Raw genomic sequence first — 16,862 nt, forward strand, 5'->3', positions numbered from 1 at the left:
TGGTGTTGTGTTAAATTTCTCTTCGATGGAAGTAAGGGGGCTATCCCGAACCATGACAAACAACCCCAGACCATTACTCCTCCTCCACCAAACTTTACAGTTGGCACTATGCATTGGGGCAGGTAGCGTTCTCCTGGCATCCGCCAAACCCAGATTTGTCCGTCGGACTGCCAGAAGATAAAACGTGATTCATCACTCCAGAGAACGTGTTTCCACTGCTCCAGAGTCCAATGGCGACAAGCTTTGGCATTGCGATTGGTGATCTTAGGCATGTGTGTAGCTGCTCGGCCATGGAAACCCATTTCATGAAGCTCCCAACAAACAGTTATTGCGCTGCGTTGCTTCCAGAGGCAGTTTGGAACTCAATAGTGCGTGTTGCAACTGAGGACAGATGATTTTTACATGCTACTCGCGTCAACACTTGTGTGGCCATTTCGCGTTGAGCTGTTGTTGCTTATAGATGTTTCCACTTCACAATAACAGCACTTACAGTTGACCAAGGCAGCTTTAGCAGGGCAGAAATTTCACAAACTGGTTGGAAAGGTGGCATCCTATGACAGTGCCACATTGAAAGTCACTGAGCTCTTCAGTAAGGCCAATCTACAGCCAAAGTTTATCTATGGAGATTGCATGGCTGTGTGCTTGATTTTATACACCTGTCATTAACGGGTGTGGCTGAAATAGACAAATCCACTAATTTGAAAGGGTGTCCACATACGTTTGTACACACAGTGTATGTTTGACACCCCTGCCCCAGTCACAATGATGTGTGCTCTACAGCATATCCCACACTACAACAGTTACACTCTGCCATTCACTTCGTTACTGTTGCCCCATTCCAAAACCATCAACGTGACTTATATCCATCCATTAACTGGCAATCCCTGCATGTATAACATCAAACTCACTGGCTCACATTCATATACAAATCCCTCCTGGGCAAGACCCCTGTTTATCTCAGCTTACTACTAAGACTCCCCACCACCAACAGCAACCTGAGATCCAGCATTTACATGAAGCTGGCAATCCCCAAGGCTCTCAGTATCTTTGGTGAAAATGCTTTTCAATTGTCCTCTGCTAGAGACTGGACCATCGTTAAAAAAACATTGAAACTAAGCTCTTTCATTTTATTTGTGTCCCATTGGTACTTTTGAAAACAAACTGTCTTAAAAGATGTTAACTACATGTGTTTTCCCCTACCTCGTTTTCCCCTACCTCTTAAATGCTGCCTATTGATGTCTTAGTGACTGCTGATTGTATGATATTGTTTAGACTACTTGTGTGATATTTACTTGTAATTTTTTTATTTAACCTTTATTTAACTAGGCAAGTCAGTTAAAGAACAAATTCTTATTTAAAATGACTGCCTACACCAGGCCAATTGTGCACCGCCTTGTTGGACTCCCAATCACAGCCAGTTGTGATACAGCCTGGATTTGAACCAGGGTGTCTGTAATGACAGTTTTAGCGATGAGATGCAGTGCCTTAGACCGATGCTCCACTCGGGAGCCCCACTCCACACACCACTTTTAACGTTATATGTGCTGTGTCCACTCACTGACAGGTCGTCGTTGTAAATAACAATTGGTTCTTAACTGACTTATCTGTATAAATAAAGGTGAAATATTGTTTGGGGGTGCATTTTCGTTCCATTAGTTATTTGTAACATATCAGTCATGTTCAACATGGAGTAATTTCCATATTCAGATCATTCTGTGTGTCCTTGAGCATATAACCTGTACAGTACAGTATATAAAGTAGTACCTGTGCATATGAAACTGGGACTTCCTCCATGGATGAGATCGTCGTTGTCAGGCAGGATAAAGGGACACCTCTGCTGCACCTCCAGACAGTACTGGCCACACGGGATCCTCTTACTGCAGTGCATCTGGGTGGTCTGGAAGTACTGCGAGCACAGCCAGGGCTTATATACCGTCTAGAAGGAGAGGGATGGGAGGGAGAGAGCACATTGATGAGTTAGAAATTGTATTGCCACTGATGACACACACACACACACAACGCTCGCATCCGTGACACACTCACCATCCGTGACACACTCACCATCCGTGACACACTCACCATCCGTGACACACTCACCATCCGTGACACACTCACCATCCGTGACACACTCACCATCCGTGACACACTCACCATCCGTGACCTCTACTGCAATTGATTCACTTGAATTGACTGGACCATCGTTCAAAAAACACTGAAACTAAGCTCTTTGATTTTATTTGTGTTCATTGGTACTTTTGGTATCCTGGTATCCAGTGCATCCACAAGGATGTGGATGGAAGGCCATGTCTATCCTCCAAACACTGGCTTCGAGGGGATTATCACTTTTATACAACAGGTTACCAACATATTCAAATAATGATTGACATTTTGATGAATTTATTCATACTATTTCATCCTTCCACAAGATATAGTCCTGACACAAATCTTGAGTTGCTACCCAAGCATTCGATCTATCAGTTCAGTTGCCAGAGACGCGACCCAGTCGTTCAGTCTTTTTGTTCTGTATCTATGGACGTGTCCCAGTCGTTTGTTCTAAATGTTCCATTGCCATACTGGCTGGCAACATTCTTATCCCTTGCTTGCTAGCTAACCAACTACGGCTAACTTACAGTCACGTCAAACAATGCAGCCAGAATAACAACAGTAGCGCCCTTTGCATTTGTTTAAGCTGTTTTCTAGTGACATTTCTTTGGACAATGAGCTAATGAGGCGCAATTTCACCTGGCATAGAAAATCTGCTCTCTCGCCAGAACACTGACTTTTAGAGAAGCCAGCCAACAACACATCTAACACAATATTTTCAAACGGAAGCTGGCAAGACTGCAAACTAGCTGCACTTTATTTCGTTTTACCTTTTTTTCAATTGACATTTCTATATTCATACAAATTACGCCATCTGATTCATGATTTCGACTGGCTGAGAAACACTGCCTGCCTGTCTCGTCCTGACTCGACACGTTCATTACTATGGGACAGCAGGAGTTAGAATTTTAATATTGAAAACATTTTGCAAATGTCAGAGAGACAGACAGGAAGGTTTATACAAATCTCCGCTGTTGAAAACGAAATGTTAGTCTAAAAGAAATGTGAGATAATTTCTAGATGCTTTTTATAGTGGAGATTAAGTTTATAAATTGCTTGACTGGGTTGATAAGACAGTGGATTGCGCAGTAAGATGGAAAAGAGTAAAATAGGCATTTTAACATCACAGATTTAGCTGGTGTTAACTTGTGGAAAAGACACGGTCTGGAATGCGGTTTTAACCAATAAGCATTCAGGATCGACATACCCGTTGTATAATTTTCAATGTATTAAGGTAAGCACTGTTGATTACTTAATTCAAAAATACGAAGCCAAAGTTATATGATAAAATATAGGCTAGATAAATTAAGTTGAAATGTTATTAGAATGTGAGCACATTTGTAAGCTAGCTAACTTAACTGGCTAAACAAAAAATTATATTTTAATTCACCACTTTACAAGCTAGCCAACGAATTCTTGAAAATAACCATTATTATTTATTAAGGGATATGCCAAGTAGAGTTACAGACCCAGCCTGACTTTGGCAATTATCTAATTGTTTCTTTTGTTTCAGTATTTCAGTGTATAGTCAATTGAGGGGACTAGCCTATGTTTCATGAAGCCATTAAAGACTGTTGCTTACTGAGAGGAGGCATGTGTAAATGATTTCTAATAAATTATGTATAATAAATGTTGGTGACTCAATAGCACAGTTAATCTTTAATAGCGCATTACATGACTTTACAACTCTATCTATGTTTAGCTAAGTCTGGCAGTAACCCAGAACAATCAGAGGCAGAGTATATCTCTTGTGGCTGCTGCTGACAACAACTGCATGTAAATTGTTATTCTACATCATAATAATTATATGTCTTCATAGCATTTGGTCTTGATTTTGGCAGATTAACTAGTGTTTTTACTTTTTCTTCTTCTCCGGAACCAGTCAAGCAGGAGACACTTCTGTTGTTCACTGTAACTAATGAACAAAGTACATTGTATTGTAAAGAAGTCAGCCAGAGTTGATGTGGGCCCTCATTCAAACAAGGTTTTAGGTTTGATTTATTCGCACGAAAGAAAAGACGTGAAAGACAAAACCGTAAAGAACTGGTAAAAAACGTGTGCAGGTAAGGTTGGAAGCCCAAAATGTCTAATATGAAAACCACACCACAAATACAGGTACAAAAAAACAAAGTTAGTTCAATCACTTAACCCTTGTGTTTGTTGTCTTAAGGGTAAAAAATGACCCACCACTATGTTTAATTAACAGCAGAGAAAACCCCCAAAATGATATCTTTTCAATTTGAAATTTGATGACTTTCCCTAAAGTGACCCCAACATTAGAAAAAGTGAAACATTGCCTTTGTTCATATTTCCATGAAAGCTGTACACCACCAGGGAACAAAGATTGTCTTAGGGTCATTTTTGACCCGGCAGTTATAAAATCATTTACACACCACAAAAACCACAAAGACGCACACGCACACGCACACGCACACGCACACACACACACACACACACACACACACACACACACACACACACACACACACAATGATACAGTGAGATTATGTGTGCTACTGATTGAACAAAATTTCTGACAAAATAAACACAATTTCAGACAAAATAAACATTTCTTGAAAGCATTGTTTACTAATGGGTAATGCAGTCAGAGGCTATAAAGGTGCTGCAGATGACAGTCCCCCCAGTTCTCTCTTTGCTGAAGCCATGAGAGCACGTTTCAGTGCCCAACAAGTCATAGATCTGATTTTTTCAGATGTCCAAGAGGAACAAGAGAACAATGATTTAGAAGAGGAGGGGGTATCTGAAGAAGAAGATGGGGAAGAATACAACACAGAGCACAATGCATCATCTTCAGATGAAGAAGAAATCCCCCAAGCTGAAGGAGACATTTTTGTCAAATATCAGCAACATTTTTATTTAACCAGGTAGGCCAGTTGAAAACAAGTTCTCATTTACAACTGCGACCTGGCCAAGACAAAGCAAAGCAGTGCCACAAAAACAACAACACAGAGTTACACATGGGATAAACAAACATACAGTCAATAACACAATAGATATATATATATATCTATGTCATCATAAGGATGACCCCGGGGCCCATATATATATATATCTATGTACAGTGTGTGTAAATGTAGTAAGATTAAGGAGGTAAGGCAATAAATAGGCCATAGTGATGAAATAATTACAATTTGCATTAACACTGGAGTGGTAGATGTGCAGATGATGAGGTGCAAATAGAGATACTGGGGTGCAAAAAGAGCAAAAATAAATAATTTGGTGAATGAGGTAGTTGGGTGGGCTATTTACAGATGGGCTGTGTACAGGTGCAGTGATCCTTGTCAACATATGACAACCAGGGCAGAATGACAGAACAAAATGTCATAAGGATGACCCCGGGGCCCAGAAGACACGCAGTTGCCCATGCCCAGGACATCGCCTCAACATCAAAATCAAATCAATCAAATTGTATTAGTCACATGCGCCGAATACAACTGGTGTAGACCTTACAGTGAAATGCTTACTTACCAGCCCCTAACCAACAATGCAGTTTAAAAAAACGGATAAGAATAAGAAATAAAGTAACAAGTAATTAAAGAGCTGCAATAAAATAACAATAGCGAGACTATATACACACGGGTACCGGTACAGAGTCAATGTGCGGGGGCACCGGTAAGTTGAGGTCATATGTACATGTAGGTAGAGTTATTAAAGTGACTGTGCATAGATGATAACAACAGAGAGTAGCAGCGGTGTAAAATAAAGGGGAGGGGGCAATGCAAATAGTCTGGTAGCCATTTGATTAGCTGTTCAGGAGTCTTATGCCTTGGGGGTAGAAGCTGTTTAGAAGCTTCTTGGACCTAGACTTGGCACTCCGGTACCGCTTGCCATGTGGTAGTAGAGAGAACAGTCTATGACTAGAGTGGCTGGAGTCTTTGACAATTTTTTGGGCCTTCCTCTGACACCACTTGGTATAAAGGTCCTGGATTGCAGGAAGCTTGGCTCCAGTGATGGACTGGGCCGTTCGCACTACCCACTGGTCATGCCTTGCGGTCGGAGGCCGAGCAGTTACCATACCAGGCAGTGATGCAACTAGTCAGGATGCTCTCGATGGTGCAGCTGTAGAACCTTTTGAGGATCTGAGGACCCATGCCAAATATTTTCAGTCTCCTTAGGGGAAAAGGTTTTGTCGTTCCCTCTTCACGACAGTCTTGGTGTGCTTGGGCCATGTTAGTTTGTTGGTGATGTGGACACCAAGAAACTTAAAGCTCTCAACCTGCTCCACTACAGCCCCGTTGATGAGAATGGGGGCATGCTCGGTCCTCTTTTTCCTGTAGTCCTAAATCATCTTCTTTGTCTTGATCACATTGAGGGAGAGGTTGTTGTCCTGGCACCACACGGCCAGGTCTCTGACCTCCTCCCTATAGGCTGTCTCGTCGTTGCCGGTGATCAGGCCTACCACTGTTGTGTCATCGGAAAACTTAATGATGGTGTTGGAGTCGTGCCTGGCCGTGCGGTCATGAGTGAACAGGAAGTACAGGAGGGGACTGAGCACGCACCCCTGAAGGGCCCCTGTGTTGAGGATCAGCGTGGCGGATGTGTTGTTACCTACCCTTACCACCTGTCCGTCAGGAAGTCCAGGATCCAGTTGCAGAGGGAGGTGTTTAGTCCCAGGGTCCATAGCTTATTTATGAGCTTTGATGGCATTATGTTGTTGAATGCTGAGCTGTAGTAAATTAATAGCATTCTCACATAGGTGTTCCTTTTGTTCAGGTGGGAAAGGGCAGTGTGGAAAATGGTGTTGATGTGAGCCATGACCAGCCTTTCGAAGCACTTCATGGCTACAGGCGTGAGTGCGACGTGTCGGTAGTCATTTAGGAAGGTTACCTTCGTGTTCTTAGGCACAGGCACTATGGTGGTCTGCTTAAAACATGTTGGTATTACAGACTCAGACAGGGAGAGGTTGAAAATGTCAGTGAAGACACTGGCCAGTTGATCAGCGCATGCTCGCAGTACACGTCCTGGTAACCGTCTGGCCCTGCGGCCTTGGGAATGTTGACCTGTTTAACTTCTCTATGATAGGGGGCAGCATTTTCACTTTTGGATAAATAGCGTGCCCAATTTCAACTTCCTTCTACTCATCCCCAGAATATAAGATATGCATATTATTAGTATATTTGGATAGAAAACACTCTGAAGTTTCTAAAACTGTTTGAATCATGTCTGTGAGTATAACAGAAATTATATAGCAGGCAAAACCCCGAGGACTAACCATTCAGATTTTCTTTTTTTTGAGGTCACTGTCTGTGCAATGTGTTTTCATTGGGATACTAGATTTCTAAGGGACTTGTTTGCAGTTCTTCCCGCTTCCACTGGATGTCACCAGTCTTTGGAAATTGGTTGAGGTTATTCCTTTGTGCAATGAAGAAGTACGGCCATCTTGAATGAGTGTAACGTTATATGTACTGTTTGAGAGTTGCACAAGACTAGAAAAGTAGCGTTAGTTTGTTGTCCTCAGATAAAGACAGATAGACCCGTCTTCAATTTGATCGATTATTAACGTTTAAAAATACCTAAAGTTGTATTACAAAAGTAGTTTGAAATGTTTTGGTAAAGTTTACACGTAACTTTTGAGATATTTTGTAGTGACGTTGAGCAAATTGGAAGCTGTTTTTTTCTGGATGAAACGCGCCAAATAAATTGACATTTTGGATATATAGACGGAATTAATTGAACAAAAGGACCATTTGTGATGTTTATGGGACATATTGGAGTGCCAACAAAAGAAGCTCGTCAAAGGTAAGGCATGATTTATATTTTATTTCTGCGTTTTGTGTTGCGCCTGCAGGGTTGAAATATGCTACAATCTCTTTGTTTACTGTTGTGCTATCATCAGATAATAGCATTTTATGCTTTCGCCGAAAAGCCTTTTTGAAATCTGACATGTTGGCTGGATTCACGAGTGTAGCTTTAGTTTGGTATCTTACATGTGTGATTTAATGAAAGTTTGATTTTTATATCATTTTATTTGAATTTGACACTCTGCATTTTCCCTGGCTTTTGGCCAAGTGGGACGCAAGCGTCCCACATATCCCAGAGAGGTTAAAGGTCTTACTCACATCGGCTGCGGAGAGCGTGGTCACACAGTCTTCCAGAACAGCTGATGCTCTCATGCATGTTTCAGTGCTATTTGCCTTGAAGCGAGCATAGAAGTAGTTTAGCTCGTCTGGTAGGCACGTGTCACTGGGCAGCTCTTGGCTGTGCTTCCCTTTGTAGTCTGCAATGTTTTGCAAGCCCTGCCACATCTGACGAGCATCAGAGCCGGTGTAGGACGATTCGATCTTAGTCCTGTTTTAATGCTTTGCCTATTTGATGGTTCGTCGGAGGGCATTGCGGAATTTCTTAAAGCTTCCAGGTTAGAGTCCCGCTCCTTGAAACCATTCTACATGTTCATCACACCAGCCATCGAAAAGATCCGCCTGGAGATGACACATTTGGAGGGTTTCTGTAAATATGGAGACAACTGGAAAAGGATGGATGAGATTGACATGTGTGCCTACATAAGGCTGCTATCTTAGCGGGTGTGTATAGGTCCCAAGGCGAGGTTACATGTAGTCTCTGGGATGCAGAGAGTGGAAGGGCAATTTTCTGTGCCATGATGCCACTGAAAGTCTTTCACACTTTCTCAAGAATGCTACGATTTGATAACCGTGAGTCAAGACCTGCAAGACGTGTGAGAGACAAACTGGAGGCCATAAGAGAAGTCTGGGAGAAGGAGGTGGAGGCGTCTGCCATACCTCTACAACGCTGGGCCTGAAGTAACAGTGGATGAGCAGCTAGTTCCATTCAGAGGTAAATTTGTATTTTCATATCTATAAGTGATTTCCACTGTTAGTTGTATTATGTATGGCTGTAATATCACTGATTTATGTGATTGTTTTCTGTGACACTGATACTAATTGCTGATAGTGATCTCTTTTGTCAAAAGGCCGCTGTCCTTTCCGGCAGTATATGCCCAGCAAGCCAGCAAAGTATGGCATCAAGATATGGGTGGCCTGTGATGCACAATCCAGATACGCTTGGAAGATGCAAGTCTACACAGGGAAGTCGAGCAGTGGAGGCCCGGAGAAGAACCAGGGGATGCGGGTTGTGCTTGATGTGACAGATGGACTGAGGGGGCACAATGTCACGTGTGACAATTTCTTCACCTCTTATGAACTCAGCCAGCAACTCCTGAAGAGGAAGATCGCCATGGATGGCACAGTTAGAAAGAACAAGCCTGAGCTCCCCCCTGCACTCCTCGCAACAAGGGGGAGAGAGGCCTTCTCATCAAAGTCTCCCTTCACCCCCACCACCACTCTAGTTTATTACCTCCCAAAGAGGAACAAGAATGTGGTCCTCCTGAGCACACTGCACAAAACGGCTGAGATCAGTGATTGTGAGGACAGGAAGCCAGCCATCCTCCTGGACTACAACCAAAACAAAGGAGACGTGGACAACCTGGACAAGGTGATTGGAATTTACAGCTGAAGGAGGATGGCTGCCCGCTGGCCCCTGGTCGTCTTCCATAACACCATTGATGTGTCCTCATACAATGCCTTTGTGATATGGAACAAGATCAACCCTACCTGGATGCCTGATAAGCGGAATAAGAGGAGGGTGTTGCTGGAGCAGCTAGGAAAGGCACTTATAACCCCACACATTCAAAGAAGGGAGCGTCTCCCCCACACAGCAGCCTCTGCAGCACTTGTGAAAGCTGTTCAGAGGGCTGAATCTTGTCCTGATCCACCTGAGGCTGCAGCTGGGGCAGGCAAGAGGAGGATATGACAATTCTGCCCCCCAAAAAGGACTGTAAAACAAAAACTATGTGCTGCACATGTGAGAAATACATCTGCAAAGTCCATACACACACACTTGCATACTGTCCTACATGTGCTAATTAGAGTTGATTGATTTATGTTCTTCACGTTTTTGTTTTTTTATCTATTATCTTATTTTTTCTAATTTATTGTTGTTGTTTATACACTTTGTTTGTGGGGGCAATGGTTTAAAAAATGAGAAAAGACTAGTATTTTGTAGTTGAATTCATCATTGTACAGTATATGAGAATATATCAGTATGTTGCCAAAAAAAGTTAGACTGTTATTGTTTCCCTTCAATAAAATGAATTTAAAACTACTTCCTGCACATTTCTGCTACTTTCTTAGGCTATACAAGTGCTATCTCTTGCTAAAAAAGTTATCACAGTGTCTTGTGTTATATAGATGGATTTCAGAATTAACCTGAAAGAATCCATTGAAGGGTTGATGTAAACTGCATGGGAGGAATGAGAGGCCTCCCTGGCCACCAGTGCACGTTTACAATCTATATTTGCTCTGGTATTCTTTTTTGTCATTATTATATTACATTCTTAGCTCAAAATATGACTATTTCATAGTAGTAGCCATAATTCATAACTGGCACCATGCAGGGTTCTATACAGAACCATTTCAGTTCAGTGAAGAAGAACCTCTAGGGTTCTGATCAAAGAACCCTATAAAAGGGTTCTATATAGAAGTTTTAGAGGTTGCATATATGCAGAAAGCGAAACCTTTTTTTCTAAGACTGTTTTGTACATAATCCACCCTACATACAGTACACAATGAATTCCATTGACCTATTGCCTCCAAGACATATGCCAGACAGGGGTCTTTATATTCTCTAACACATATTTTCAAGGTCTCCCTGGGCAATATTCCCTGGGTTCCTCGTCTCAACCCCTGCCGTCACAGTGTTACGATAAGCCCTCAGTCCCTACATGGTGTAGTGTGGAGATGTCACCTGTCAGAAAGTGTGTCTCTTAACTCTCCACGCCGCTCCGGGTGGTTCTGGTGAATCACTTTGAGCTCGTCGGAGGAAGCAGGAGTGGGCTAACTGTCACGCCTCAATACACTGAACTCAATCAGATCATGTCGCTGTGTTTTTTTGGGGGGTATGTGTACTTGACTTTCCTATTCATATTTTTACAACATTTACTTATACTCCACTATATTCCTAAATAAAATAATGTACTTTTTAGTCCATACATTTTTCCTGACACCCAAAAGTATGAGTTACATTTTGAATGAGCTAACTGTCACGTTCCTGACCTGTTTTCCTTTGTCTTGTATTTATTTTAGTTGGTCAGGGCGTGAGTTGGGTGGGTTTGTCTATGGTTGATTTTCTATGTTGGGATTTTTGTGTTCGGCCTGGTATGATTCTCAATCAGAGGCAGCTGTCATTCGTTGTCCCTGATTGAGAATCATACTTAGGCAGCCTGGGTTTCACGTGTGTTTTGTGGGTGTTTGTTTCCGTGTTTGTGTTTTTCACCACACGGTACTGTATCTGTTTTCTGCACTTCGTTTATTTGTTTTGTATTTTCAGTGTTCAGTTTTTCCGTTATAATAAATCATTCATCATGAACACTAACCACTCCGCGTATTGCTCCGATCCTTTTCGCCTCTCCTCGTCCGAGGAGGAGGAATATGACGATAGCCGTTACACTAACATTAATAATATGTATGTAAGTCTCTCTTGGCTCCAAGTGGAGGAGAGATTGATTTCATCAGTACTTGTATGTTTAATGCACCGCGCTGTCTGTTTGAACTACTGGCACACAGCTCGGACACCCATGCATACCCCACAAGACATGCCACCAGAGGTCTCTTCACAGTCCCCAAATCCAGAACAGACTATGGGAGGCGCACTGTACTACATAGAGCCATGACTACATGGAACTCTATTCCACAGCAAGTAACTAATTCAAGCAGTAAAATGTTATTTTAAAAAAAAGATACAAATACACCTTACGGGACAGCGGGACTGTGAAAAAACACAAACACCGGCACAGACAGACATACTGTACACATGATAACACACGCACTCTACACACGTACACATGGATGTTGTATTTTAAATATGTGATAGTGGAGTAGTGGCCTAAGGGAACACACTAAATGTATTTGGTAATGTATTTTGTAATGTAATATAATATTTAAAATTGTATATAACTGCCTTAATGTTGCTGGACCCCAGGAAGAGTAGCTGCTGCCTTGGCAACAGCCAATGGGGATCCTTAATGAATACAAAATACAAATACAAATGCTTAGCAGGACAGGAAAACTGTCTAATTATCACACTTATCAAAAGAACATCCCTGGTCATCCCTACTGCCTCTGATCTGGCGGACTCACTAAACACAAATGATTCCTTTGTAAATTATGTCTGAGTGTTGGCTAGAAAACATTTTTAAAACATTGTTTTTCTGATTTGCTTAATATAAGGAATGTGAAATGATTTATACTTTTACTTTTGTTACTTAAGTATTTTTGAGCAATTACATTTACTTTTGATACTTAAGTATATTTAAAACCAAATACTTTTAGACTTTTAGTCAAGGAGTATTTTACTGAGTGACTCACTTTTAGTTAATTCATTTTCTATTAAGGTATCTTTACCTTTACTCAAGTATGATAGTTGAGTACTTTTTCCACCAGTTAGTGTTTGTGTGTCTCTTGTTTAAATGATGTGACTCACAAAGTGCTTTTATTAGGTATCAAAGTGTAAATCCTCAGGCAGCATTTGATGGGATGTGAAAATAAGACAAATGGAAATCTTTAGAAACAGTAGGCCAGGCACAAGCATATAGAAGAGGGGGAATCTATTTGTTCAGTCACACACACACACACACAAATCTGATGGGATCGGCACCATGGACAGCGTTGTAACTAACTAATCATTGAATTCCAGATGGATGGGAGATAAGAGTGATTCGACCAGATACACACATTGCCCTTCTCTCTGTGCTGGGCTGCTGTCAGCGTGTGTGTGTGTGTGTGTGTGTGTGTGTGTGTGTGTGTGTGTGTGTGTGTGTGTGTGTGTGTGTGTGTGTGTGTGTGTGTGTGTGTGTGTGTGTGTGTGTGACATTACACATGGACCACTTATTGTATCTGTGTCTGACCACTGGGTGGCGACAGAGTGATGGAGACAAGCTTGGCAAAGGCCTAAGATTTCTCCCACAGCAGTGTGTATTACACAGACTGTGTGTGTGTGTGTGTGTGTATTTATTCTTGATTTCTCCCACTCAGTAGTATGTCTTATTCCAAAGTCAAAGCCGATCGTGTCCCTTCTCTTGGGGCTTAAAAACGTGGATAAAGAGTCAGGCTAGATAATCAATAACATCTCACCCAGGGAGATTATCCATGTCTCCAAAAAACAAATCTCTAACACTCAGGATTTAGGCCAAACACATAATTTAAAGTGCAGAAGAAAAGGCAGACTTTGGATAAAACCTAAAGCATATCCATAGGCCAATATTAGCGCTGTTAGCTAGCAATGTGGGTTCAGGTTTCCAGTGTTGCTGCAGCTGTGAGCAGTGCAGATGCTAGTGGCAGTTATTGTAGTACTTCTGCAGGGCTAGACTTGCATAGGGCCGCGGTGCAATATAGGGTCCTCTCTCTCCTCTCACTCTCTCTATCTCCCTCCTGCCCTCTCTCTCCCTCTGTCCCTCTCTCTCCTGCACTCTCTCTCCCTCCTGCCCTCTCTTCTCTCCCCCTCTCTCTGTTTCCCCCCCTCGTTGTTCCCATTCTTTCTATCTCTGTGCCCTAGTTAGTTAGAGAGCCACACGGCTGTTTTCTGAGGGAACTCTGGACAAGAGCCCATCAGTCTACGCCACTCTCAAATGATAACTGCCTCAGGTGTCCAGAGTCAAAGAGAGAGAGATAGCATGTGTGTGTATATATATATATATATATATATACAAATAGAGAGAGACAGTGACAGAGACAGCGAGAGCTAGAGAGAGAGAGAGAGGTGAAAGGACGGATGATGAGAGAAATGTAGAGAACAGTAGAACCAGGATCCACCCCTTTTTTAAATTTTCGCCTAAAATGACATACCCAAATCTAACTGCCTGTAGCTCAGGACCTGAAGCAAGGATATGCATATTCTTGATACCATTTGAAAGGAAACACTTTGAAGTTTGTGGAAATGTGACATGAATGTAGGATAATATAACACATTAGATCTGGTTAAAGATAATGCAAAGAAAAAACAACTGTTATTTTGTATTTTTTTGTACCATCATCTTTGAAATGCAAGAGAAAGGCCATAATGTATTATTCCAGCCCAGGCGCAATTTAGATTTTGGCCACTAGATGGCAGCAGTGTATTTCCAACGTTTTAGACTGATCCAATGAACCCTTGCATTTCTGTTCAAAATGATGTATCAAGACTGCCCAGATGTGCCTAATTGGTTTATTAATAACTTTTTAAGTTCATAACTGTGCACTCTCCTCAAACAATAGCATGGCATTATTTCACTGTAATAGCTACTGTAAATTGGACAGGCAGTTAAATTAACAAGAATTTAAGCTTTCTTAAATTCTGGGCAGACTGTAAGCTCAACCGTCCCGCGGGGGACCCACCGATCCTGTAGAGGAGGAACGATACACTTTTTTTGCCTGGTACCTGTACTATAGATATCTTGGCAGAAACATCAACATATACTTCAATCAACCACCCTAGCATGCTCAAGGTCAACATTAGTTATTTCTGTCCTCACTATCTTGACTTGTTATTTTTTGGTCATACTCGCGGTTTCATCTTTCTCAAACTTTCAATTTCTTTTAGTCTTTCTTTCGTTCTCTCTCTCCTTATCTCTCTCTCTTCTCCCCATCCTCTCTTATCCATATCCGTTAGTGTATTGTCTTGGTCTCCTTGGCGAGCTGCAGCGTTAGCTAGCTAAGCTGTTCTCCTGGATTGCATTATTCCATTACGATTAGCCTAATAAGGTTGTAATTGACGGAGGGCCTTTCGCACCCCATAGTATTGGTTTTACCAAGCCTCGGTTGGCCCTGCCTTGTCAGAGCTTTGTCTTTCATGTTTTATCTGTACTCCTGCTCACCCTGCTCCCCCCTGCTCCCCTGTACATGGGGTAAACTACTGACTGAGGCTGGGCTGGAGGGAGGTCATGAGAACACATCAGATTACGGCAATCTTGCACTCTTCACGCACCCTGTCTCGACGCAACCTACCACCACCACCACTTACTGTAAAACACAGATTGTAAAACTCTGTAATTTACTGTAAAACACAGTCATTTACTGTACAGCTCAGACATTTACTGTAAAACACAGTCATTTACTGTAAAACACAGTCACAACCGCTTTTCCTCATCTGCTGTTCCTTTCGTTTCAATGATCTACATTACATTACGTTGTTATAAACCTTTAATTAGCAACGGTGCAGTATGTTGCAATAAACACTCAATTAGGTACATTACAGTACATTAGAATAAACCCTCAATTATCTACAGTACTGTACATTAGAATAAACCCTCAATTATCTACAGTACTGTACGTTAAAATAAACCCTCAATTATCTACAGTACTGTACGTTAAAATAAACCCTCAATTATCTACAGTACATTAGAATAAACCCTCAATTATCTACAATACTGTACGTTAAAATAAACCCTCAATTATCTACAATACATTAGAATAAACCCTCAATTATCTACAGTACTGTACGTTAAAATAAACCCTCAATTATCTACAGTACATTAGAATAAACCCTCAATTATCTACAGTACTGTACGTTAAAATAAACCCTCAATTATCTACAGTACATTAGAATAAACCCTCAATTATCTACAGTACTGTACGTTAAAATAAACCTTCAATTATCTACAATACTGTACGTTAAAATAAACCCTCAATTATCTACAGTACTGTACTTTAAAATAAACCTTCAATTATCTACAATACTGTACGTTAAAATAAACCCTCAATTATCTACAGTACTGTACGTTAAAATAAACCCTCAATTATCTACAGTACATTAGAATAAACCCTCAATTATCTACAATACTGTACGTTAAAATAAACCCTCAATTATCTACAATACTGTACGTTAAAATAAACCCTCAATTATCTACAGTACTGTACGTTAAAATAAACCCTCAATTATCTACAGTACATTAGAATAAACCCTCAATTATCTACAGTACTGTACGTTAAAATAAACCCTCAATTATCTACAGTACATTAGAATAAACCCTCAATTATCTACAGTACTGTACGTTAAAATAAACCCTCAATTATCTACAGTACTGTACGTTAAAATAAACCCTCAATTATCTACAGTACATTAGAATAAACCCTCAATTATCTACAATACCGTACGTTAAAATAAACCCTCAATTATCTACAATACATTAGAATAAACCCTCAATTATCTACAGTACTGTACGTTAAAATAAACCCTCAATTATCTACAGTACATTAGAATAAACCCTCAATTATCTACAGTACTGTACGTTAGAATAAACCATCAATTATCTACTGTACATTAGAATAAACCCTCAATTATCTACAATACTGTACGTTAAAATAAACCCTCAATTATCTACAATACTGTACGTTAAAATAAACCCTCAATTATCTACAATACTGTACGTTAAAATAAACCCTCAATTATCTACAGTACTGTACGTTAAAATAAACCCTCAATTATCTACAGTACTGTACTTTAAAATAAACCTTCAATTATCTACAATACTGTACGTTAAAATAAACCCTCAATTATCTACAGTACTGTACGTTAAAATAAACCCTCAATTATCTACAGTACTGTACGTTAAAATAAACCCTCAATTATCTACAGTACTGTACTTTAAAATAAACCTTCAATCATCTACAGTACTGTACGTTAGAATAAACCATCAATTATCTACTGTACATTAGAATAAACCCTCAATTATCTACAATACTGTACGTTAA

General features: G+C 40.8%; 1 protein-coding gene across 1 annotated transcript in view; it reads right to left on the bottom strand.

The window, feature by feature from the left end:
• The window catches only part of LOC120058100 (transmembrane protein FAM155A-like), a 187,560-nt gene that overhangs the window by 7,332 nt on the left and 163,366 nt on the right, over window positions 1-16,862 (bottom strand). Inside the window, exon 2 of the mRNA XM_039006574.1 lies at window positions 1,765-1,936. Coding sequence (XP_038862502.1) covers window positions 1,765-1,936 — 172 coding nt within the window. The remainder of the gene's footprint in view (window positions 1-1,764; window positions 1,937-16,862) is intronic.

This window comes from Salvelinus namaycush, chromosome 13 (assembly GCF_016432855.1).
Source record: "Salvelinus namaycush isolate Seneca chromosome 13, SaNama_1.0, whole genome shotgun sequence".
In the NCBI taxonomy this organism is placed as follows: Eukaryota; Metazoa; Chordata; class Actinopteri; order Salmoniformes; family Salmonidae; genus Salvelinus; species Salvelinus namaycush.